Genomic DNA, 25,619 nt, shown 5'->3' on the forward strand with positions numbered 1-25,619 from the left:
AAAACTCTTAAAGTTTATTAAGTAAAACAAACGTTATGTTAATAAACATGTCTACATATTTATTTCTTAGAATACTCACCCTTTTCTCCCAACGAGAGATCACTTTAATGAACCCGTCACCTCTGCTTACACAGCTTGATTACTGTCAAAGTGAAGTCCTCGTAGGTGTTCTTTGAATGTTGGGAACAGGCGAAAATCAGATGCTGCCCAGTCAGTACAGTGTGAAGGATGATCGATGACACTGAACTCAAGATGTCGGAGTGTTGCAGATGTCGCATAGCTCGTGTGTGGTCAGGCAGTCATGTCGAAGGAGAGGGCCTTCCGTGTGAGAACGACCGCTTCGAATTCGAAACTCGATTATAGCACGCTGTTTCTCAGGCACCGACATAGTTACGTCACACACCACCATATTACGTGCTACAGTTCGAATCACTCTAGCGGCAGAGGGCTGTAACTATGTGGACATGAAGAACAAAAGAATAGAATGATAATAACGCTCGTTTTCAGAATGAGATTTTCACTCTGCAGCGGAGTGTGCGCTGATATGAAACTTCCTGGCAGATTAAAACTGTGTGCCCGACCGAGACTCGAACTCGGGACCTTTGCCTTTCTCGGGCAAGTGCTCTACCAACTTTTTTTTTTTTTTTTTTAAATCTCATTTTGTTCGTTTTTGTTCGTTGTATCTGCTCTGGGCGGACGTCGAAAGACACCCGTTTCAGTTCGTTGTTGATCCATTAACTCAGTTTTTTTATTACAGAAGGCACCTAGCCCTCTGACCGAACACGCTGAGCTACCGTGCCGGCAACCAACTGAGCTACCGAAGCACGACTCACGTCCGATACTCACAGCTTTGGAAGGTAGGAGACGAGGTACTGGCAGAAGTAAAGCTGTGAGTATCGGGCGTGAGTCGTGCTTCGGTAGCTCAGTTGGTAGAGCACTTGCCCGCGAAAGGCAAAGGTCCCGAGTTCGAGTCTCGGTCGGGCACACAGTTTTAATCTGCCAGGAAGTTTCTTACCGCTTGTTTTATTTAAAAAGCTTTAAGAGTTTTCACATAAAATATTCGGAGTCATTACTTTCCAACATCTCCACGCAGATGCTATAGGAAGTATATGCCGCGATTGCTTACCGTCCGGGAACTGCATTCGGGCGGCGGCGGCGTGTTGCAGGAAGTACTGCGTGCACGCCAGACCCTCAGCTCCGTCGCCGAAGTCGCTCTTCCAGCCGGCGATGAAGTGCGTCGCCCGGGGGCCGAACACCGCTCCCGCGAACAGCCGCTCCAGGGTGCGCTCGCAGGCGTAGATCTCCGCCAGCAGCTCCGACACCGCCTCCGTGTCCTGCCGGACGCCACACAAAGCAACGTGTTGCCCGGTGTTGGGGGCCGTTCCTTGTCAAACATTATATGTCAAATATTTATGTTAAAGAAATTTGATGGCGTAATAGGGAGTTTGGTCAAATCTCGCTTGTCATCAGATAAATATCGTCAATTGTAGGGCTTTGCTGTAGATTTCATCATAAAAGTCGATTGTCTTCTGTCCACTGCAGTGTGAAACGTTACCACTTGGAGCGCTAGCATCGCTGCAGCGTTCTGTCACCAGTACTTAGAGATGGGCAAACTGAAACACATAACTGTTTCGAAACAAATGAAACAGTACAATGTAATGTTTCGATACGCTGTTTCGAAACAGTGAAACAGTTTGTGGTTTGTAATTTAATAAACCTACACATTTTATCATCTTGAATGTCTACTGTATAAGTATGTCCATATAAACACGAATGAGGTGCGAGAGCGCTAATCATATCGCAGAAAGTATGAAACTATCACTTAGGCGTCTTGGCAGTTTCGTATTTCATGCAGCAAATGCGCTGCTTTCGTATCGTGTGACTTTCATACTTTTCAATTGGCTGAGGACAGCCATAGCTAAAGACAGAAGAACCACCACGAACGGAACTGGAGGTGGGAGCAAACTGCAGAAACAACGGATATGCTACTGGGATTCCCACATTCCGTTAGTATGCTAATTTCCATGCACACAAAGGGAATCATTGTGGATAATAGGCACAGTGACTATAGCCTTACAAATAATACCAAATAATTCGAATAAATAACAAAATATAACAGAAAAAAATTTTTTCTTTCAAAGTGTTTCGAACCGTTACTATAAATTCACCATGCTTCCCAGCCCTTCCCGTTCACCATTACACTATCAGTGATATGTCAAACAGATTGCTTGCAATTATACCTACATCAAATTTGTGTATATGTCTAATAACTGTCACTCTACGCTTTTTTTTTATTCACAATGTTGTAGGCTTACTTGCGTTTCTTAATATGATTACTGTACATGAACAGAGAAGCGTATCTTATAAAAAAAGTGTAATTTAACTGAATGATTTTCACATATTTATTATTTTGAATGTGAATAGTATGCGTTGTTTTATTGTTTGGTTAGTGTTTGTAAAGCAGATGTTACGCCATTTCGGGATAGGACAGTCAGCTAGAAACGAAGCTTTATTTTCGGATATCTTAAGGTTCAAATGGCTCTGAGCACTATGGGACTCAACTGCTGAGGTCATTAGTCCCCTAGAGCTTAGAACTAGTTAAACCTAACTAACCTAAGGACATCACAAACATCCATGCCCGAGGCAGGATTCGAACCTGCGACCGTTGCGGTCTTGCGGTTCCAGACTGCAGCGCCTTTAACCGCACGGCCACTTCGGCCGGCTCGGATATCTTAAGCTTCATGCTATTGGTTGTCAAAAAGATTTCGACACTCTTGAAAGTGTTTCACGAAGTGGTATATTGTGTTTCAGTACCTGTGCCGAGCCCTAATCTCGTCCGACACAGAGCGGAATGAAACATCACTGTTTCGATACAATTAGTCCGTTCCCAGCACAGGTGGACTGAAGCAGCCTTATTTTGAAACAACGATACAGTTTCTGTGTCTGGCTCGAGATCGAATCTGGTCCGGTTATCCGAGGCAGGGGCGGAATGAAACACCACTGTTTCGAAACAGTGAACCACAGCCGTTCCGAAACACTGAAACAGTTCCACGTATCGATACACTGTATCGAAACATAGAAACAGTGGCCAAGTCTAGTTACCACTTGGAGCGCTAGCATCGCTGCAGCGTTCTGTCACCAGTACTGTGTTTATAAACATGGCTGCGAAGTTTAATTCGTGTGTGCCGTCAACTACAAAATTAATAGAAAAGTATGAAGCTGATTAGGCGCCTTACAACAGGAGGCACCCTGAGTACAAAAATAGATTATTAAGACTTGAGAGAGCCGTGAAATAGGGCCTGGGTGCTGACGACATGAAAAGAAAATTAATGGCCACCACTCAAGCTAATCTCACGAGAAAGCGTAAGTTCGTATTGACATACGTATTATATACATAAATTTTCTGAGCTCTCCAGTCTTCTTAATCTATTTTTGTACTCAGGATACCTCACATTGTAAAGCGCCATCTCAGCTTCATACATTTCTATTAATTTTGTAGTTGTGGGGTGGCACAGAAAATGTAGGCCCTAATTATTGCTTTGATCTACAGAATAGTTCTTAGTTCACATAAAGTGTTCTGAACATTTATTTGCTTTCAGATATTGGTCCTTTAGTGCTTTATAAATTGCTTCACACGTTTCAGGTATTATTTTAGTTGATGTGCACTGTGGTATTCGAGTGCTGCACTGTAAGCTAGAGTAAACTCTCTCCTGTAGCGAGAAATCGGAGTGTTACTGTGAACCTGTCTTCTGCAGATATAGCAATTCTTAAGTGAGTATTGTGCTTTGTGATATGACGATACACTGCACTGAGCAAATACTGAAATGTGATCCATTCTTAAGTGATTTATGTATGACTTGACGCCCTCTACTAGAAGCTCACGTAACAAATTTTGTTGAATGCTGCTATCGTCTCATCGTAAAACCCACAGGTTCACCCAGATACGTTTTTTTTTTGTCCCGCTTCTCTTCCAAATGAGCACACAGTGCAATTGTGGTACATGCAACTGCTGTGCATAATAACAAGTTGTTGTTGTCAGCCGTCTTGAACTCTGACCAAAATTTTAATGACAGTGCAATACCCTATTTTAGGGCCACGTCAAATATCTTTGTCAAACAAGTTTGACGAATATTTGACCACATCTTTGATCAAATCTTTGTCAAAGAAATACCGGCCTTAAGAGTGCGGGCTATAAATGTTTCTGGTTCTTTCGCTTCCAGTTGAAATAGAAAACTTAATTTGGTACCATATGAAAGCGTGATATATTATTATGTAGCAGCGCAAATATCACGTTTCCCACTCCTACAGGGAGTGTTCATAACGTAATATAAGTGTTGTTATACACTAAAATATTGAAGATGTACAGCGAAAGCAAAATAAAAATAGTACACAAAATATCTCATGCACCTCGAGACAGGAAACTCACCACTGTAGCTGAGACAAATGATTAGAGTATCAGAAAAATTGTTTGATTTGTGCAAGAGATAGAGGTTCACGAATTGAGCAAGTCAATAATGCGCTGGACCACCTCTGACGCTTATGAAAACAATTATTAGGCTTGTCATTGAGTGACAGAGTTGTTGGATGTCCTCCTGAGGAACATCGTGCAAATTCTATCCAATTGACGCTTTAGATCGTCAGCTTCTCACCTGGGTGGACGAGACTGACCATAATGCTCCAAACGTTCTCAATTCAGGAGGGTTCCCCACGACCTTGCTGGCCACGACAGGGTTCGCCCAGCAGGAAGACAAGCGACAGGAACTGTTTCTGTGTGTGGGCGGGCAATATCTTGATGAAATGCAAGCCGAGGATGATGTACCATCCGCAGTAGAAATATTACAAAAACTTGAAAGAGGTATTTGAAAAAAACATTTCATATTGGATTATACGTGGACATTAACTGCTTAGGCGATATGTAATTTTCTCTCGTGTGTATTATTATTATTAACATATAAAAATATGTGCGTCATTTTCGAGTGCAAAGAATAAAAAAAGATATACTCTGACAATAATGCACCACCTAAACCGAAAACCAACCAGCTTTTGTCATTTTTTATCCGTTATCACTGTCGTTCTTGTCTTCGATACGAGTAGTCGGACATCCTGGCGAGTGCTGTTCAATATAAGCATTATCGTACTTGTAATGAGATAATATATTAGTTTCATGCTATTATTCACTTTTAATGGTAAGAGGTGAGCCCTATCTCATGTCCGCTTCCTTTGAATATCAGTAATTCAAGTTGAAACTTCCTGGCAGATTAAAACTGTGTGCCGGACCGAGACTCGAACTCGGGACCTTTGCCTTTCGCGGGCAAGTGCTCTACCCACTGGAGACGAGGTACTGGCAGAAGTGAAGTTGGGGCGTGAGTCGTGCTTGGGTAGCTCAGTTGGTAGAGCACTTGTCCGCGAAAGGCAAAGGTCCCGAGTTCGAGTCTCGGTCCGGCACACAGTTTTAATCTGCCAGGAAGTTTCGTATCAGCGCACGCTCCGCCGCAGAGTGAAAATCTCATTCATAATTCAAGTTATTTTCAGCGCAACGATTGCAGCCGACGTCGCAGCTAGAGCCACCATTACATGGCAGTTTTAATTTATGAAATTAGCGGAAGCGAATTAGTCGCCCGCTTCAGTTATAATACACATTTTTTTCGCAGCAGCTAGCCGCTGCAACGGAAGACATAGGTTTAAAATTTCTATTTTCAGTTTAACAGCCGAGATCCAGAGCCACGACTCAGACTATAACGCATTTATAAAGAAAATGGTAAGAAATTATTCTGCCGCGCGTGTGTAGGCAAATGCAAATAATAATCAGAGATCTCATGTTTGAGCAGAACCGTTTAGTCGAGGCAAGAACCCAAAAAAGTTTATTTCATGTTTCAACTTAAATGTAACGTGTTACAAGACGTGTGTGTCTTACAATTATTAACGTGATTAATGATTTTACTAAGGATTAGCTTTCATGGAATGGAAAAACTGGTAGAAGCGGACCTCGGAGAAGATCAGTTTGGATTCCGTAGAAATGTTGGAACACGTGAGGCAATACTAACCTTACGACTTATCTTAGAAGAAAGATTAAGAAAAGGCAAACCAACGCTTCTAGCATTTGTAGACTTAGAGAAAGCTTTTGACAACGTTAACTGGAATACTCTCTTTCAAATTCTGAAGGTGGCAGGGGTAAAATACAGGGAGCGAAAGGCTATTTGCAATTTGTACAGAAACCAGATGGCAGTTATAAGAGTCGAGGGCCATGAAAGGGAAGCAGTGGTTGGGAAGGGAGTGAGACAGGGTTGTAGCCTCTCCCCGATGTTATTCAATCTGTATATTGAGCAAGCAGTAAAGGAAACAAAAGAAAAATTCGGAGTAGGTATTAAAATTCATGGAGAAGAAGTAAAATCTTTGAGGTTCGCCGATGACATTGTAATTCCGTCAGAGACAGCAAAGGACTTGGAAGAGCAGTTGAACGGAATGGACAGTGTCTTGAAAGGAGGATATAAGATGAACATCAACAAAAGCAAAACGAGGATAATGGAATGTAGTCAAATTAAATCGGGTGATGCTGAGGGGATTAGATTAGGAAATGAGACACTTAAAGTAGTAAAGGAGTTTTGCTATTTAGGGAGTAAAATAACTGATGATGGTCGAAGTAGAGAGGATATAAAATGTAGACTGGCAATGGCAAGGAAATCGTTTCTGAAGAAGAGAAATTTGTTAACATCGAGTGTAGATTTAAGTGTCAGGAAGTCGTTTCTGAAAGTATTTGTATGGACTGTAGCCATGTATGGAAGTGAAACATGGACGATAACCAGTTTGGACAAGAAGAGAATAGAAGCTTTCGAAATGTGGTGCTACAGAAGAATGCTGAAGATAAGGTGGGTAGATCACGTAACTAATGAGGAGGTATTGAATAGGATTGGGGAGAAGAGAAATTTGTGGCACAACTTGACTAGAAGAAGGGATCGGTTGGTAGGACATGTTTTGAGGCATCAAGGGATCACAAATTTAGCATTGGAGGGCAGCGTGGAGGGTAAAAATCGTAGAGGGAGACCAAGAGATCAATACACTAAGCAGATTCAGAAGCATGTAGGTTGCAGTAGGTACTGGGAGATGAAGAAGCTTGCATAGGATAGAGTAGCATGGAGAGCTGCATCAAACCAGTCTCAGGACTGAAGACCACAACAACAACAACATAGCTTTCATTGAACAAACCGTCTTACAAAAAACAATTTAATTCAAATCAAGAAAAAATAAAAATTAAACTAATAATCAAATTAGCAATTAATTTTGAGTAAAGCCCACCACGTAATAACGACATTCATACAAGAAGAAAGAGAAAAATGTTTTATATCATAAATCGCGCGAGAATGACTTGCCATGAAGGACAACGGAACGAGACATAGAAAATCGTCGACATACCGCTGTGTTTTAAAGGTGCCGCAGATGACAACCTAAGGGGTGCTGCTGTGGAAATAAATGGCGCATCACACCATCTCCCCTAGTTGCTGGACGCTGTGGCGGGCGGCTTGAGGCTGCTATCCAATTGCTGCCCAGTGCGTCTCCACACACGTCTTCGGTCTGGAATCTCCTTCACTGGAGTAGATCAGACTTCACTGACGAGTGCTGCAGCGAACTGATCCCGGACGACAAACGAAGACGTGTTACAGACGCTCCAGACAGTGGCGGTACACCAATCTGACTATCGCCCGCCATACAGCCCGACAACCAGGTGTTGTGGTCTTGGGTGCTCTTTCTTTTCAAGGCAGGACCCCTTAGGTTGTCATCCGTCGCAGCCTTGCAGCACAAAAGTACGTCGACGATACTCTGCGCCCCGTCTTGTTGCCCTTTATGGTAAGCCCTCCTGGGGTTGCATTTCATCAATATAACGCCCCCTTGCACACTGCAAGAGTTCCTGCTGCTGGTCTTCGTGCTTGCCAAACCCTGCCTTGGCCAGCAAAGTCGCAGGATCTCTCCACAGTTGAGAACAGTTGGAGCATTACGGCCAGGCCCCTCCATCCAGCTCGTGACCCAAACCCCCCAGTTGGACAGAATTTGGCAGGATATCCGTCAGGGGTACAATGAAAAACTGTATCAATTACTACCAACCCGAGCCGCTGCTTACATAAGAGTCAGAGGTGGACCAACGCACTGCTGATGTATTCAATATGTGAAACTCTTTCACTTGAATCAGCCATCCAGATTTTCTGAAATTGTAATCATTTGTTCCTCTGTACATGTACAAAACGTCCTTGTTCCCTGGTTCGGATCCCGGCACTGCTTAACTTTTGAACAAATATCATCAGCATTGGCGGCCGAAGACTTCTGACATAAGAAGTCACCCTCATTCTGCCAACAGCCTTGTCAAATAGGATGGTGGAGCAGGCAGAGGTTCAGTACAATTTCTTGCCCTTGGAGCAGGGGACAGCGCTTAAAAGGCGGAAATATCAGCAATGATCAACGGCATGAGAATGCCGAAGGTAGTGGAAACCGCTGCATTGAAGATAAGTAACTTGTGTCCACAGGACATGTGACCTGTAACAGAAAAAGTGTCTTGATGATCTCTCTATTGGCAGAAGATTCCAGATTAATCCCCCATTCGGATCTCTGGAAAGGGACCGCCAAGTGAGACGTGACGATGAGAAAAATATTGAATAACTAACGAAAAGGTAACGTTCTGCGAAGAGAAATGCTACAGCTCGATCTAGGCACAGTGGGCGTCAATGAAGTGCAACGGACACAAGAGAAGGATTTCTGATGAGACGAGTACAGGGTAGAATCAGTGAGCAGCAGAAAATGGTATAACTGGAGCAAGATTCATTATGAATGGGAAGGTAGGGCAGAGAGTGAGTTACTGCGGACAGTTCAGTGTTAGGACTGTTCTCATCAGAATCGGGAAAAGGCAACATCAATAACAATAATTCTGGTCTACAAGCCTACGTCACAAGCAGAACATGAAGAGATAGAGAATGTATATGAGGATACTGAACGGGTAATTCAATACGTAAAGAAAGATGTGTTGTGACTTGGCAAGACAGCCAAGCCACTATGAGATAGCCGAAAGGCACGCGTTTAAGCTCACGCAGGCTGGCGTGAGATCTGGAACAGTTAAAGGAGTTGAGACTAGTAAAAAAAGGTACGTGGCTTCTGGAATACTTAACTTTAATCCATAATTGGTGAACATCGGTCTGACGGTACATGCATCACGAGATAAATAGCAAATGATAATGGCGCCTTGCTAGGTCGTAGCAAATGACGTAGCTGAAGGCTATGCTAACTATCGTCTCGGCAAATGAGAACGTAATTTGTCAGTGAAACATCGCTAGCAAAGTCGGCTGTACAACTGGGGCGAGTGCTAGGAAGTCTCTCTAGACCTGCCGTGTGGCGGCGCTCGGTCTGCAATCACTGATAGTGGCGACACGCGGGTCCGACGTATACTAACGGACCGCGTCCGATTTAAAGGCTACCACCTAGCAAGTGTGGTGTCTGGCGGTGACACCACAAGATGAAAATCTAATAGTTACAGGCGATTGGAACGCGGTTACGGAGAAGGAGTAGAAGAAAGGGTTGCCAGAGAACATGGGCTTGATAGTAGGAATGAGAGAGGAGAAAGCCTGACTGAGTTCCGCAATAAATTTCAGATGGTAATAGCGAATACTCTGTTGTAGAATGACAACAGCACGAGGTATACTAGGAAAAGGCCGGGAAATACAGGAAGATTTCAGTTAGATTACATCATGGTCAGGCTGAGATTCCGAAATCAGATTCTGGATTGTAAGGTGTACCTAGGGGGCAGATATATTCTCAGATCACAATTTTTAATGATGAAAGCTAAGCTGAACTTTAAGAGACTAAACAGGAAGGTTCAGTGCACAAAGAAGTACGGAAGTACTAAGGAATGAAGAGATACACTTGAAGTTCTCTGAGGCTATAGATACTGCGGTAATGAAAGCTCAGCAGGCAGTTCAGCTGAAGAGGAATGGTCATCTCTAAAAAGGCCAATCAGAGAAGTTAGAGAGGACAAAGGTAGGTACGAGGAAGGTAAGTGGAAGGGAACCATGGGTAACAGAAAAAGTGCTTCACTCGATCGACGAAAGAAAAAAGTACAAAAATGTTCAGGGAAATTCAGGAGCACAGAAATACTGGTCACTTAGGAATGAAATAAATAGGAAGTGCAGGGAAGCTAAGGTGAAATGACTACATGAAAAATATGAAGAAATCGAGAAAGAGATGAATGTCGGAGGGCTGACTCGGCATACTGTTACGCCCCAGAATAGTACCCCTGGCGGACGCTAAAAATTCGTCCAATATCTACCTTGGCAGCTCGCGGAATGAGGACCGCCTGTGTCAGTGACCAGAAGACTGTCTGTTAGGGAAAAATGCTGAGCATGTTGTGGCAAACACGGAAGCTGTCGAAGCAGGAGGAACGACCGAGCACCCAAGTCTGCAAGTGAGGCATAATGAGAGGTATCGTCATACTGGCGACAAAGCCGAGTTTCGTAACGAAGGCTAGGTACAACGCAACTTTAGGTATTCAGGCACTGAGATAGCAGGAAGGAGCCTCTCAAAGGTGAAGTTCTGAAAGGCGAAGTTCCGAAAGTTGAAATCGTTAGGCGAGCTGACTACGAAGTAAAATTAGGACACATGATATCATTGCCACCCCCATCGCCGCAGAGCGTGGTCTCAGCCCTTGTGTCAGTTGCACCTCTCCAATGAGAGGAGCGGTCATGGAGGTAGATCCTCGGCATGCCTAGCTGTCTCTGATCGTTCGTGGAACCACGAGTCCGGCTGGAAGGACGCTGCTGCTCCCGGCTGCTTTGCCAGCAGAGGCCACACTGATAGGGTGATTGAACCGTAAATTTACTTTCAATATCTTTTCTTAAACCATTTATTTTATTTGCTAGCGATTCACCAAGAACATTAACACATTTAATCACACTAGGTGAGCGTGGAAGTAAATGCCAGGAAGTAACTGATGGAAAATAAAATTAGCTTTAACAAATGTGAATTTTAATCCAAAAGCCATTTTAAAACAGATTTAAAATTACAATCAGAAAGCAACCTCTAAATATCAAGTTACAATTATTCAGAGGCAGAATAATTTTTTTTTTTTTTTTTTTTTTTTTTTTTTTTTTTTTTTTTTTTTTTTTTTACAATAGGAGCCTTCGGGCTAAGAAGCTTCCGCCCCCTTTCAACACGGCCGTAGTCACGAGCGCTCAGAACGTCCTCTGAAAAACTAACTACACTGGTGCAAACACACCAGATTGCTTTAAACAAAAAGAAACAATTAAGACCTCACACAAACACATTAACTATGCACCCCGTAAGAGGGATGGAAATAGTACAAACACTCACACTAAGAAATTATTTGCCACCAAAGTCGCAATTTGTTTTTAAAAGGGCTCTTACGGTGGAGGGGTGGCAACTTTATAAAAATGACTATTTAAATAAAACCCATGAAATTCAGACTTACATAAAGTTTACAACATGCTCTACATTACACATAACCGCGCTTCGCAAGATGATAGGCAAGATAAAAACATGTTTCAGGAATTAGGCCTTTACCTTAATTCTATAAATTCGTTAACACCGAATCCGACAAATATGACAGAGGCAGCTATTAACGTACGGCAGACCGACAGACAGACACTGCCTAACAAATGTGGACGAGAGACAAACGAGCAAGCTGGGGACGAGAGGCTGACGAAGAAACAAGTAGAATTTAATAAGTAAATAAACAGCATATCTCTCGTCACTTAACTTCTAATAAACTGTGATTTCTGGCGCAGCACCCCCCCCCCCCCCACCAAAAAAAAAAAACGCTCACCCGAACCGTCCGCTGCCAGCCGCTTCAACGGATGCAGGAAGGCACGCCGATCTCCCGTCTCACTGCGTCGCAGCTCGCACCAGCCAGACCGATGTCGTGGGTTGACTCCTGTTGCTCTCGTGTCGGCCGCGAAGCCACTACCCCTCGCTATACGCCGCGGCCCACTGGACTCACGTGGCGACCTCACATGCGCCGACCATCCGATCGACCCAACCGCCAATGCCCATTGCCTGAGCAAATTTGAGCAGACTGGCGGCCTAACACATGCTAGCACTCCGGACGACAGACAGACATTAACCGCCTCACCAATGCGGACGAGAGACAGACCTAGACTAACCTGGCTGACCAACTGACCAGACTCGCCCAGACTGACAGATTGCCCTGGCTGACCAACTGCCTCCGACTGACTGACTCAGACTGACTGCCCGACTGCAGAGCAGGGAGACACCAAAGTTGCTATTGCCACAGCAGCGCCACCGCCAGAAACGGAAAGCGAGTGCGTTACACTACGCCCTGCGGCGCGCTCTTCAAAACAATTTTCACCACGGCTCAGTGATGAAGCACGGAGACCACTGTCACACTGTAGGTCCGCTGGAGGCTTTACTGCGTGACCTGGACGCAGTCCATCATCCACCTTCGCGTGGGTGAGCACCGCTGCAGCTCATCCTGCCCCTGTGGCAGACACCGATGCAGCTGGCACCTGTTTCCTAAACGGGGGCTGTGAGCGACACCCCCGGGATAACAAGGCCGCCCAGCAGTGTTAGTGACGTCACACTAAGCGGCCCATAGCCGACGCAGCAGTCCACGGACACCTCCGTACAGACGCGCCTGATGCTAGCGATCTTCTGTCCGTCATACAGAAAGGAGCGAACTATAATTCGAACCAAAGACCAAATTATATACACTCCTGGAAATGGAAAAAAGAACACATTGACACCGGTGTGTCAGACCCACCATACTTGCTCCTGACACTGCGAGAGGGCTGTACAAGCAATGATCACACGCACGGCACAGCGGACACACCAGGAACCGCGGTGTTGGCCGTCGAATGGCGCTAGCTGCGCAGCATTTGTGCACCGCCGCCGTCAGTGTCAGCCAGTTTACCGTGGCATACGGAGCTCCATCGCAGTCTTTAACACTGGTAGCATGCCGCGACAGCGTGGACGTGAACCGTATTTGCAGTTGACGGACTTTGAGCGAGGGCGTATAGTGGGCATGCGGGAGGCCGGGTGGACGTACCGCCGAATTGCTCAACACGTGGGGCGTGAGGTCTCCACAGTACATCGATGTTGTCGCCAGTGGTCGGCGGAAGGTGCACGTGCCCGTCGACCTGGGACCGGACCGCAGCGACGCACGGATGCACGCCAAGACCGTAGGATCCTACGCAGTGCCGTAGGGGACCGCACCGCCACTTCCCAGCAAATTAGGGACACTGTTGCTCCTGGGGTATCGGCGAGGACCATTCGCAACCGTCTCCATGAAGCTGGGCTACGGTCCCGCACACCGTTAGGCCGTCTTCCGCTCACGCCCCAACATCGTGCAGCCCGCCTCCAGTGGTGTCGCGACAGGCGTGAATGGAGGGACGAATGGAGACGTGTCGTCTTCAGCGATGAGAGTCGCTTCTGCCTTGGTGCCAATGATGGTCGTATGCGTGTTTGGCGCCGTGCAGGTGAGCGCCACAATCAGGACTGCATACGTCCGAGGCACACAGGGCCAACACCCGGCATCATGGTGTAGGGAGCGATCTCCTACACTGGCCGTACACAACTGGTGATCGTCGAGGGGACACTGAATAGTGCACGGTACATCCAAACCGTCATCGAACCCATCGTTCTACCATTCCTAGACCGGCAAGGGAACTTGCTGTTCCAACAGGACAATGCACGTCCACATGTATCCCGTGCCACCCAACGTGCTCTAGAAGGTGTAAGTCAACTACCCTGGCCAGAAGATCTCCGGATCTGTCCCCCATTGAGCATGTTTGGGACTGGATGAAGCGTCGTCTCACGCGGTCTGCACGTCCAGCACGAACGCTGGTCCAACTGAGGCGCCAGGTGGAAATGGCATGGCAAGCCGTTCCACAGGACTACATCCAGCATCTCTGCGATCGTCTCCATGGGAGAATAGCAGCCTGCATTGCTGCGAAAGGTGGATATACACTGTACTAGTGCCGACATTGTGCATGCTCTGTTGCCTGTGTCTATGTGCCTGTGGTTCTGTCAGTGTGATCATGTGATGTATCTGACCCCAGGAATGTGTCAATAAAGTTTCCCCTTCCTGGGACAATGCATTCACGGTGTTCTTATTTCAATTTCCAGGAGTGTATATTCTTGTAAACAGCATAAAGGTTCATAACGAAATACCGATTACATATACGGGCAGGAATAAGTTTCATCGATTGAGGAACTTTGCCACTATTTTATAATTGTCAGAATATTATGTAGCTTTAAAACTCGCATACAGGTGGTGACAAATGCCAACTGACAGCAGGACTTAACATTTTCAAGCTATTACACTGAAAGTAAATTATCTTAAACACTGTCATACATAGCAAAACCCTCACAACTTTCGTTTACAATAAGGCAACAAGAGTTCGCTTTATCTCAGAAAACACATGACTATTGTGAATTTACTCACATGTTCATGGTGACAGCTCTTTTCAAGAATTTTTACAAGTGTATCCCCAGTAATAAAGAATGGAAACAAAAGATAGATATCAAATATTCTCCTTTTAACATAGACATCACTGAACACAAGATTCTGTCTTGCACTGTGATACTAAGGGACTGCTCTTTCCTCTAAGAGCCGGCCGAAGTGGCCGTGCGGTTAAAGGCGCTGCAGTCTGGAACCGCAAGCCCGCTACGGTCGCAGGTTCGAATCCTCCTTCGGGCATGGATGTTTGTGATGTCCTTAGGTTAGTTAGGTTTAACTAGTTCTAAGTTCTAGGGGACTAATGACCTCAGCAGTTGAGTCCCATAGTGCTCAGAGCCATTTGAACCATTTTTTCCTTTAAGAAAAGCCTGACAATTTGAAGTTCACTCTGCTATTGAAGATACACTTCTTGAAACAATATTTAAAATGTTATGAAAGGTAAGCAAATGAAAAACAACCAAATGCATTACATGTAAGAATGTGAGCAAAAGGCTGAGACTCTCTTTACTTACCATTTTCAATCTCTCTACAGCTTTTCCACGTAGAAATCACCAACTGCAAGTCTCATTATTGCTGTCTGTTACTAACAAAGTGCTTTTCTATTTAGAAAACCTGACAATTTGATGTTCATTCTGGTACTGAAGATAAACACTTTTCAGAGGACTTCTAGAACCTGTTCCTGCCCTTATATGTAATCGGTTCAAATGGTTCAAATGGCTCTGAGCACTATGGGACTCAACTGCTGAGGTCATTAGTCCCCTAGAACTTAGAACTAGTTAAGCCTAACTATCCTAAGGACATCACACACATCCATGCCCGAGGCAGGATTCGAGCCTGCGACCGTAGCGGCCTCGCGGTTCCAGACTGCAGCGCCAGAACCGCGCGGCCACATCGGCCGGCTATGTAATCGGTATTTCGTTATGAACCTTTATGCTGTTTACAAGAATATATATAATTTGGTCTTTGGTTCGAATTATAGTTCGCTCCTTTCTGTATGACGGACAGAAGATCGTTAGCATCAGGCGCGTCTGTACGGAGGTGTCCGTGGACTGCTGCGTCGGCTATGGGTCGCTTAGTGTGACGTCACTAACACTGCTGGGCGGCCTTGTTTTCCCGGGGGTGTCGCTGTGAGCCAGCGAGTGCTTCACGTGCACTTGAGGCATAACTCCTGAGTCGAAATCTTCGACGTCAAAGAGTGCACTTTGGAGAATGATATATAGAGTTGAAGGGCTGCTGGACTTCGCGGGCCGACGTCACCCCATGACGAACCCCCCCTCCCCATGACGAAACAGCCGCCACTTGACTATTCCCTGTGCTAGGCGTACTGCAAGTCGGTCACACGCCGATATTCCGCTGCTGACGAGGCACAGTGCTCTGGAAGACAATCCTATATTAGCGGCATGGAGGTCACCATTAAAAAATATGAGCAGCCCTCAGAGGCTCGCCTTCACACATTAATTTTAAATATTTTATGACTAAAGCCCTTCTGGCCTTTTATTTATTTTATACGTGACATGTAAGTACTGTCTCTGTCTTGTATCGTTAGTCAGTACTTACACTTTTTCATATAAAAATGTTTTTTCTTCTCACAAATTTGTAATTATGTTATAGACCACTTTAAATGTCTAAATTCTGATTAAGGCACTCTTAGAAGTGTTGAAACCTGGTTAATAAGACTAAAAAATTGTGACCGAGGGCTCATTTGTTTCAATTTTAAGGAAATAGAAGATTGAGGATCTGTTAGATAATGATCCGTTTGGCTTTAGGAAAGGAAAGGCACCAGACAAGCAGTTCTCATGTTGAGCTTCATGATGGAAGCAAAGCTGAAAAAAAAAGACATGCTCAAAGCGTTCATAAATCCTGAAAAAGTGTTCAGTAGTATAAACTGGTGTAGGATGTTCGAAATACTGAGAAGAATAGGGGGTAAGCTATAGAGAAAGGTTGCTATTATACGATTTGTACAGGAACCAAGAGGGAGCAATGACCCTGGAAGACAAAGAATGAAGTGCTCGGATTAAGACGCGTGTAGGGCAGGGGTACAGGATTTTATCCTTGCTGTTCAGTCTATACATCGGAAAAGCAGCGACACCGGTAAAAGAAAGTTTCATGAGATGAAAATTCAAGGAGAAAATTCGCTGAGGATATTGCTATTCTCGGTGAAAGTGAAGAAGAATTACAGGTCCTGGTGAATGCAATGAACAGTGTATTGAGTGCAGAATATGGACTCAGAGTAAATCGAAGAAACACGGAAGTAACGAGAAATCGCAGAAATGGGAACGCGTGAAACTTAACATCGCAGTTGGTGATCACGAAGTAGATGAAGTAAAGGAATACTGCTACTTAGGCAGCAAAATAGCCCATGACGGATGGAGCAAGGAGGACACAAAAAGCGGGCTAGCATTGGAGAAAAGGGCATTCCTTGGTGATATAAATCTACTAGTATGAAACATGGGTCTTAATTTGAGGACGAAATTTCTGAGAATGCACGTTTGGAGCACAACATTTTGGCAGTGGGACATGGGCTGTGGAAAAACTGGAACAGAAGCATTTGAAACGTGGTGCTATAGAAGACTGTTCAAAATTTGGTGGGCTGTTAAGGTAAAGACTGAGGAGGTCTCTGTAGAATCGGCGAGGGAAGGAATATATGGAAAACACTTACATGAAGAAGGTACAAGATGATAGGACATCCATTAAGACATCAGGAAATAACTTACGTGATACTAGAGATAGCTGTAGAGGGTAAAAACTGCAGAGGAGGACAGGGATTGAGAGATTCAAGCAAATAATTGAGGACATAGGTTGCAAGTGCTACTCTGAGATGAAAATGTTGGCTCAGGATACACCACATCTACCGATTTCTGTCCCATTCAGATAATTCGCTCATGGTGCGTCGTTTTTTCTGCCTTAGAGTGTATTTTTTGGATCAGTTTTATTTTGATTACCCTTTAGTTACAAATATTTAGAAATCTTCGAAGTAGTCTCCTCGTGCATTTGAGGCGGCATGTCACGAATTACGTGGCCCCTCCCGCCGGAGGTTCGAGTCATCCCTCGGGCATGGGTATACGTATTGCTCTTAGCATAAGTTAGTTTAAGCAGTGTGTAAGTCTAGGGACCGGCGACCTCAGCAGTTTGGTCCCTTAGGAATTCATACACATTTGAACATTTTTTGTGCATTCACACATTTTTTCCAGTAATTTTCGCATGCATTATACTCATCCCCGTGGACATCGATGAGAGCCTTGTTCAGAGAGGCTTGGATCACCTTAATGCCATAAAAACGGTGTCCTTTGAGGGCGATCCTCGTAAACGAAAAGATAACTGCGGGAGCCAAGTTGTACTTCGGAAGGAACTCGCAGATGTGCAGAACTGTGTGCCTGGGGGCAATGTGATGATAGAGCACTCAGGAAGCGTCGATCTCCTTTCGTATGCGTAGGACCCTTTTTTCTCAATTCTTCGAAAATATCCACGTAGAAGGAGTGTTGAAAGACTGTCCTGGAGGTGCATGCTTTTTGTCGACCAGTACATACTTCTTGTGGACCACACCCTTAGCGACGAAAACGACAACGACAACGTATTTTTCACTTTTCACTTATCCAGTCCTGCCTTCTGTTGTTTGGAAGCCAGTGGGGCATGCCATTTGTCACTCTTGACTTTTATCTCTGAGTTGTACTCAAATGTCCATGTTCTCTCCAGAGTACAAACACTGTGTAAAAATTAGGGTGAACGTGAACACATTCCAGAAGTTCGTTCACTGTTCTACTCGACTGACCTTTTGATCGTTCGTCGTCATTTTGGGGACCAACTTGGCGCAGGCCTTTCGCACAGTGAGATCGCCTGTCATGTGATGTTTACAGTAACTGTTTGGCGGTTCAGTGTCTGTGCAATCATCCTAACACTCGCTGGACTCATTTAACACTCATTTGAGTACCAAAAATCACAGTCATTAGTCACATCTTCGTCGGCCATCTCTTCCTGGTCCCACTTAAACATTCTCAACCACCTTGAAACCTTCAAGACGATAGAATTGGGTCCACGTAAGATTGCTAGATCAAATGATTGGTATGGGTATAACTTTTGCTGAGTTTGGGCTAAAATTTGAGTACTGTTCGATCGCTTGCTCCATTGCGAGTCGTGACAGCACAAACAATCAGAACGCACAACGACGTACAGTCACTCTGCAGTAAAATGACTTGCATTCTTCCTATGACATGCCCTGTGTAACTATTTTTCCTTTTCAGTAGAGCGCATACCACTCCTTAAGGAAAGTTCTACAAAAGACATTCACAGTGCGAAGTTTGTTCTTAATACAGCACTGTCGTAAACTGGGTGCCTTGTTTCAAGAATGGACATTTCACCAATGAAAATGAATCCCTAAGTATTTCTGTATCACCCTTGTTTGCTCATTGACTCTTCCTGACTAGTCTCATAAACTTCAACCTACTCTTCATCATGACTAAATTGTGATCTGAGTCTATATCTGCTGCGAGTATGTCTTACAATCTAATGTGAACACCCTTGGCAACAAGGGTCGCTGCCCCACAAACTGATCCTTGAGTACAGCGAATACCTAACACAGAGACAGCCGAGAGAGTGGACATTTCCTAGGAGCGTGCTTGTTTTGTTATTAACAATGTCCTAAATTGGAGAAAGCTTTCAACGATGTGAGAACCGAAATGTCTGAACAGAAAACAAAATGTGAGACGAGTTGACACTCACAGAACAGTTTCGGTATATTTTGTAGCTACAAAGGATACGCTGGCTGAGCGAGTGGCCGAGGATGGAACCTGGCTCCACTTTTATGGTTCTGGAACCGAGGAACAGCCAAAGGAGTCGCGAAACGGAGGGTCTCCGCGAATGAAAAAGTTCTGCACCAAGTAATCATCCAAAAAGTAAAAGCGTCCGTCCCCTGGAACAAATACGGTATTCTGCTGGTGGATTACGTGGCTGTAGAACAATTAGGTAGTATTACAAAATACTCTTTTATCACCCAAAAGACCAGTTTAGACGAAATCCCGGATAAGTTAACCAAAGGGATCCTTTTGCTGTAGCACTATGTACTTTTGCACACCCCAAAGTTGTGACTTTCAAGCTGAATGTCTTGCGTTTACAATTAGTCGATCATATTCCTATTCATCTGACCTGACCCCTGTGGAGAATCGGGTGTTCCATAACCTGATGAAAAACCCGGAGCGTCATCATTTCGATGACGTTGAAGATGTCAGACATGCTGCTGAGAACTGATTTGATTACTTATTCCACGATTTCTCACTGAATGATATAGGTAAACATAAAAAAGATGCAACAAGTGGCTCAGGGGATGAGGGGGATGGGATGTGTTGGAACGTTGAATAAATTTGTACTTCACAACTATGATTACAGTTTTTCTGTGGAAAGCCAGGAACGTTTCAGTCAACCCTGAACAATGAATCATATCAGACCCAATTCCTCCATGATGCCCATATCCAAAAGAAAGGACATGACAGTATTTGACAACAGCAAAAAGATAAACATTTCGTGACCTGCCATTGTACGGCTAGGCGCGGTTTTGTCAAAAGTGTACTTACTTTTAAATGTAGTCTTCGTTTAGGGCTATGCATTCTATCTATTCTTTTTTGGAGGTATAGTTTACATCATGCAATTTTGATTGTGGAAAGTGCGAAAAATAATCCGTCTATATCTTCATGATCTCTTTGTTGGACACAAAACTCTTGTAATTCCACAAAATCTTTAGATATTAGAATAAGTAGAAGTTAATATGAAGGACGTTAGGGATGCAAGTGCCAAGTGGTGACTGAGGACAGTGTAATGAGGATCATTATGCAGTATTTGCTTCATATTTTTATGTTGGTTAGTACCTCCAAGTATGTGTGGCAAGAGTAAGCCATTAATGCTTATTTTCCGCTGAGTAGTAGGTCAGGTGTTGAAGTGTTCCTGCGTGAACGCAAGGCGGTTAGTCTACACTGACAAGTGTAGTTCGCTTAATGGTGCAGTTACAGTCGTGCAGAAAATATCAGGTAGTAAAGTGCGTGACATGTTTCTGGGAAGACACAGAGAAAAGCAACTAACACGCTAAAATGGGTACATATTAAGGTACCAACAATCACAATATCTGAAGTTATACCCCTAACACCGAGTAGGTAAAACCTCGTGAATAGAGTCGATGTCCGGACATTGTTTTCTCAAAGCCCTCAGTTTACACATCGCGAAAGCACCTTTCTGGGTAGAAACACTTATGAGGCAAAACCTTATGAGCACTGCCCACAGAGAGATTGAATGACGCCTGGTAGCAATGCGGGAAAGTGATGTGGCAAGGGAAGCACAGAATCAATGTAGAAACGATACGCGCTGAAATGGGAGAAATCCACTGACATTAGTGACTTTGACTAAGGACAGATTGTTATTGCCCTGCGCTTGCGAACGAACATCTCGGAAATGGTGAAACTGATCACCTGTTCTCGTGCTACTGTCTTGAGCATCGATAGTAAGTCGCTGGAGGATGATGAAACCAAGAGTTGGCGAGTAGGTGTTGGACGTCCATGCCATTTGCCAGACCGAGGCGGTCGCAAGACTTGCCTGCTCTATAAACTAGGAGAGATGGTCATCTGTTGCTGATCTGACTACAAAGTACAGCGTGATTATGATTAAAATTTCGCTGATTGAGAGGGACCCTATGAAAAATGAGTGATCGTAGGACGTTGAAACCTCGTGGAAACAATTGCAATGGCATACGGAAGAGAAATAACGAATAAACCACTGAAAAAAAATTTAATTTCAACATGAGAAGATAACATTTCTTAATTGCATACTATTTTTACGTCCCAGGTTACAAACGTTGCTGAATGCGACGACCGTCTCCATCCACAACAGTTCGGAATCGATATTGCTCTACTACTGTCAAGTGGAACGTTGACTGCCTCCCTCACTACGCTTATCTTCAAAATGGTTCAAATGGCTCTGAGCACTATGGGACCTAACATCTGAGGTCATCAGTCCCCTAGAACTTAGAACTACTTAAACCTAACTAACCTAAGGACATCACACACATCCATGCCCGAGGCAGGATTCGAACCTGCGACCGTAGCGGTCGCGCGGTTACAGACTGAAGCGCCTTTAACCGCGTGGCCACACTGGCCGGCCGCTTATCTTCAACCTCCAAACTGTGTTATTGTCCAAGTGTACAGGTGGCATGCAGCTTTACTGTATGGTTAAATGATGATGCCGTCCTCTTGGGTAAAATATTCCAGTGGTAAAACAGTCCTCCATTCGGATCTCCAGGCGGGGACTACTCGAGAGGACGTCGTTATCAGGAGAAAGAAAACTGGCGTTCTACGGATCGGAATGTGGAATGTCAGATCCCTTAATTGGGCAGGTAGGTTAGAAAATTTAAAAAGGGAAATGGATAGGTTAAAGTTAGATATAGTGGGAATTAGTGAAGTTCGGTGGCAGGAGGAACAAGACTTCTGGTGAGGTGAATACAGGGTTATAAATACAAAATCAATTAGCAGTAATGCAGGAGTAGGTTTAATAATGAATAAAAAATAGGAGTGCGGGTAAGCTACTACAAACAGCATAGTGAACGCATTATTGTGGCTAAGATAGACACGAAGCCCACGTCTACTACAGTAGTAGAAGTTTATATGCTAACTAGCTCTGCAGATGATGAAGAAATCGATGAAATGTATGATGAGATAGAGGAAGTTATTCAGGTAGTGAAGGGAGACGAAAATGTAATAGTCATGGGTGACTGGAATTCGAGAGTAGGAAAAGGGAGAGAAGGAAACATAGTAGGTGAATATGGATTGGGGTTAGGATGTTGCACAGAGCATAACTTAATCATAGCTATCACTTGGTTCAAGAATCATAAAAGAAGGAAGAATCATGGAGATACTAGAAGGTATCAGATAGATTATATAATGGTAAGACAGAGATTTAGGAACCAGGTTTTAAATTGTAAGACATTTCCAGGGGAAGATGTGGACTCTGAGTACAATCTGTTGGTTATGAACTGTAGATTAAAACTGAAGAAGCTGCAAAAATTGGGGAATTTAAGGAGACAGGACCTAGATAAGCTGACTAAACCAGAGGATGCAGAGAGTTTCAGGAAGAGCGTAAGGGAACAATTGACAGGAATGGGGGAAAGAAATACAGTAGAAGAAGAATGGGTAGCTCTGAGGGATGAAGTAGTGAAGGCAGCAGAGGATCAAGTAGGTAAAAAGACGAGGGCTAGTAGAAATCCTTGGGTAACAGAAGAAATGTTGAATCTAATTGATGAAAGGAGAAAATATAAAAATGCGGTAAATGAAGTGAGCAAAAAGGAATACAAACGTCTCAAAAATGAGATCGACAGGAAGTGCAAAATGGCTAAGCAGGGATGGCTAGAGGACAAATGTAAGGATTTAGAGGCTTATCTCACTAGGGGTAAGATAGATACTGCCTACAGGAAAATTAAAGAGACCTTTGGAGAAAAGAGAACCACTTGTATGAATATCAAGAGCTCAGATGGAAATCCAGTTCTAAGCAAAGAAGGGAAAGAAAGGTGGAAGGCGTATATAGAGGATCTATACAGGGGCGATGTACTTGAGGACAATATCATGGAAATGGAAGAAGAGGTAGATGAAGATGAAATGGGAGATGCGATACAGCGTGAAGAGTTTGACAGAGCACTGAAAGACCTGAGTCGAAACAAGGCCCCGGGAGTAGACAACATTCCATTAGAATTACTGACGGCCTTGGGAGAGCCAGTCCTGACAAAACTCTACCATTTGGTGAGCAAGATGTATGAAACAGGCGAAATACTCTCAGAGTTCAAGAAGAATATAATAATTCCAATTCCAAAGAAAGCAGGTGTTGACAGGTGTGAAAATTACCGAACTATCAGTTTAATAAGTCACAGCTGCAAAATATTAACACGAATTCTTTACAGACGAATGGAAAAACTGGTGGAAGCCGACCTCGTGGAGGATCAGTTTGGATTCCGTAGAAATGTTGGAACACGTGAGGCAATACTGACCTTACGACTTATCTTACAAGAAAGATTAAGGAAAGGCAAACCTACGTTTCTGGCATTTGTAGACTAGGAAAAGGCTTTTCACAATGTTGACTGGAATACTCTCTTTCAAATTCTGAAGGTGGTAGGGGTAAAATTCAGGGAGCGAAAGGCTATTTACAATTTGTACAGAAACCAGATGGCAGTTATAAGAGTCTAGGGGCATGAAAGGGAAGCAGTGGTTGGGAAGGGAATGAGACAGGGTTGTAGCCTCTCCCCAATGTTATTCAATCTGTATATTGAGCAAGCAGTGAAGGAAACAAAAGAAAAATTCGGAGTAGGTATTAAAATCAATGGAGAAGAAATAAAAACTTTGAGGTTCGCCGATGACATTGTAATTCTGTCAGAGACAACAAAGGACTTGGAAGAGCAGTTGAATGGAATGGACAGTGTCTTGAAAGGAGGATATAAGATGAACATCAACAAAAGCGAAACGAGAATAATGGAATGTAGTCGAATTAATTCGGGTGATGCTGACGGAATTAGATTAGGAAATGAGACACTTAAAGTAGTAAAGGAGTTTTGCTATTTGGGGAGCAAAATAACTGATGATGGTCGAAGTAGAGAAGATATAAAATGTAGACTGGCAATGGCAAGGAAAGCGTTTCTGAAGAAGAGAAATTTGTTAACATCGAGTATAAATTTAAGTGTCAGGAAGTCGTTTCTGAAAGTATTTGTATGGAGTGTAGCCTTGTATGGAAGTGAAACATGGACGATAAATAGTTTGGACAAGAAGAGAATAAAAGCTTTCGAAATGTGGTGCTTCAGAAGTATGCTGAAGATTAGACGGGCAGATCACATAACCAATGAGGAGGTATTGAATAGAATTGGGGAGAAGAGGAGTTTGTGGCACAACTTGACAAGAAGAAGGGACCAGTTGGTAGGACATGTTCTGAGGCATCAAGGGATCACAAATTTAGAATTGGAGGCAGCGTGGAGGGTAAAAATCGTAGAGGGAGACCAAGAGATGAATATACTGAGCGGATTCGGAAGGATGTAGGTTGTAGTAAGTACAGGGAGATGAAGAAACTTGCGCAGGGTAGGGTAGAATGGGGAGCTGCATCAAACCAGGCTCAGGACTGAAGACCACAACAGCAACAACATCCATAGAAACTTCACATTACTCACTAACTTCTGCCCTCTGACGCAGACATCCGAGTAGACTTCGCTTTTACGTTTCTTGCAGGGGTTGAAGTTGACAACATGTGACCTTAGAATATTTTGTGGAGTGATGAAGCATGCTTTGCACTCACTGGGACAGTGAACACTCACAGTCGTCGCATCTGGGGATCGTCACCGCCACTGGACTTTCATGAAGTTCCCCTACATAGAAGATGCTTCATTTAGTGGTGTGGCTCCACGGCACATTTTATAATTGGTCCATTTTTCTTTGAAGAGATCTGACCCCAAGGAGCAAGGACCAAGGACTTCGTGAATGGCGCACTTTGTTGATATCTGCCTCGCCAACATGGCATCCCTGCTCTACGGGAGAGAGTAGCTTTGGACTCAATTGTTTTGATGCACGTTAAAGCTCCACCTGACACTGCTCGTGAGGTTGCTCAGTTACACCGTAAAATAGGATAATTGGTCGATAGACCAATAGGGAGGGGTAGTGGCTTCGCGGCCGAAACGAGAGCAACAGGAGTCAACCCACGACATCAGTCTGGCCGGTGCGAGCTGCGACGCCGTGAGGAGGGAGATCGGCGCGCCTTCCTGCGTCCATTGATGTGGCTGGCAGCGGACGGTTCGGGAGAGCGTTTTGGGGGTCCTGCGCCAGGTCTTCGTCAGGCATCGCAGTTTATAGAAGTTAAGTGATTTGTGATATGTTGTTTCATTTACTTGTTAAATAATACTTGTTTTCTTGGTCAGTCTCTCGTCCCCAGATTGCTCGTCTGTCTCCCGTCCACATTTGTCAGGCAGTTAATGTCTGTCTGTCTGTCGGTCTGCCATACGTGAATAGCTGCCTCTGTCATGTTTGTCGGATTCGGTGTTAACGAATTTATTGCTTAAAGATCGAATTCTTGAAATATGTTTTTATCTTGCCTGTGATCTTGCGAGGGGTGTATGTGTAATGTAGAGCATGTTGTATATTCTATGCATGCATTT

At 44.2% G+C, this 25,619-nt stretch overlaps 1 protein-coding gene across 1 annotated transcript in view; it reads right to left on the reverse strand.

The window, feature by feature from the left end:
• Positions 1 to 25,619, reverse strand: part of LOC124622514 — a 94,523-nt gene that overhangs the window by 16,653 nt on the left and 52,251 nt on the right. Inside the window, exon 2 of the mRNA XM_047148237.1 lies at positions 1,127 to 1,334. Coding sequence (XP_047004193.1) covers positions 1,127 to 1,334 — 208 coding nt within the window. The remainder of the gene's footprint in view (positions 1 to 1,126; positions 1,335 to 25,619) is intronic.

This window comes from Schistocerca americana, chromosome 7, assembly GCF_021461395.2.
Source record: "Schistocerca americana isolate TAMUIC-IGC-003095 chromosome 7, iqSchAmer2.1, whole genome shotgun sequence".
In the NCBI taxonomy this organism is placed as follows: domain Eukaryota; kingdom Metazoa; phylum Arthropoda; class Insecta; order Orthoptera; family Acrididae; genus Schistocerca; species Schistocerca americana.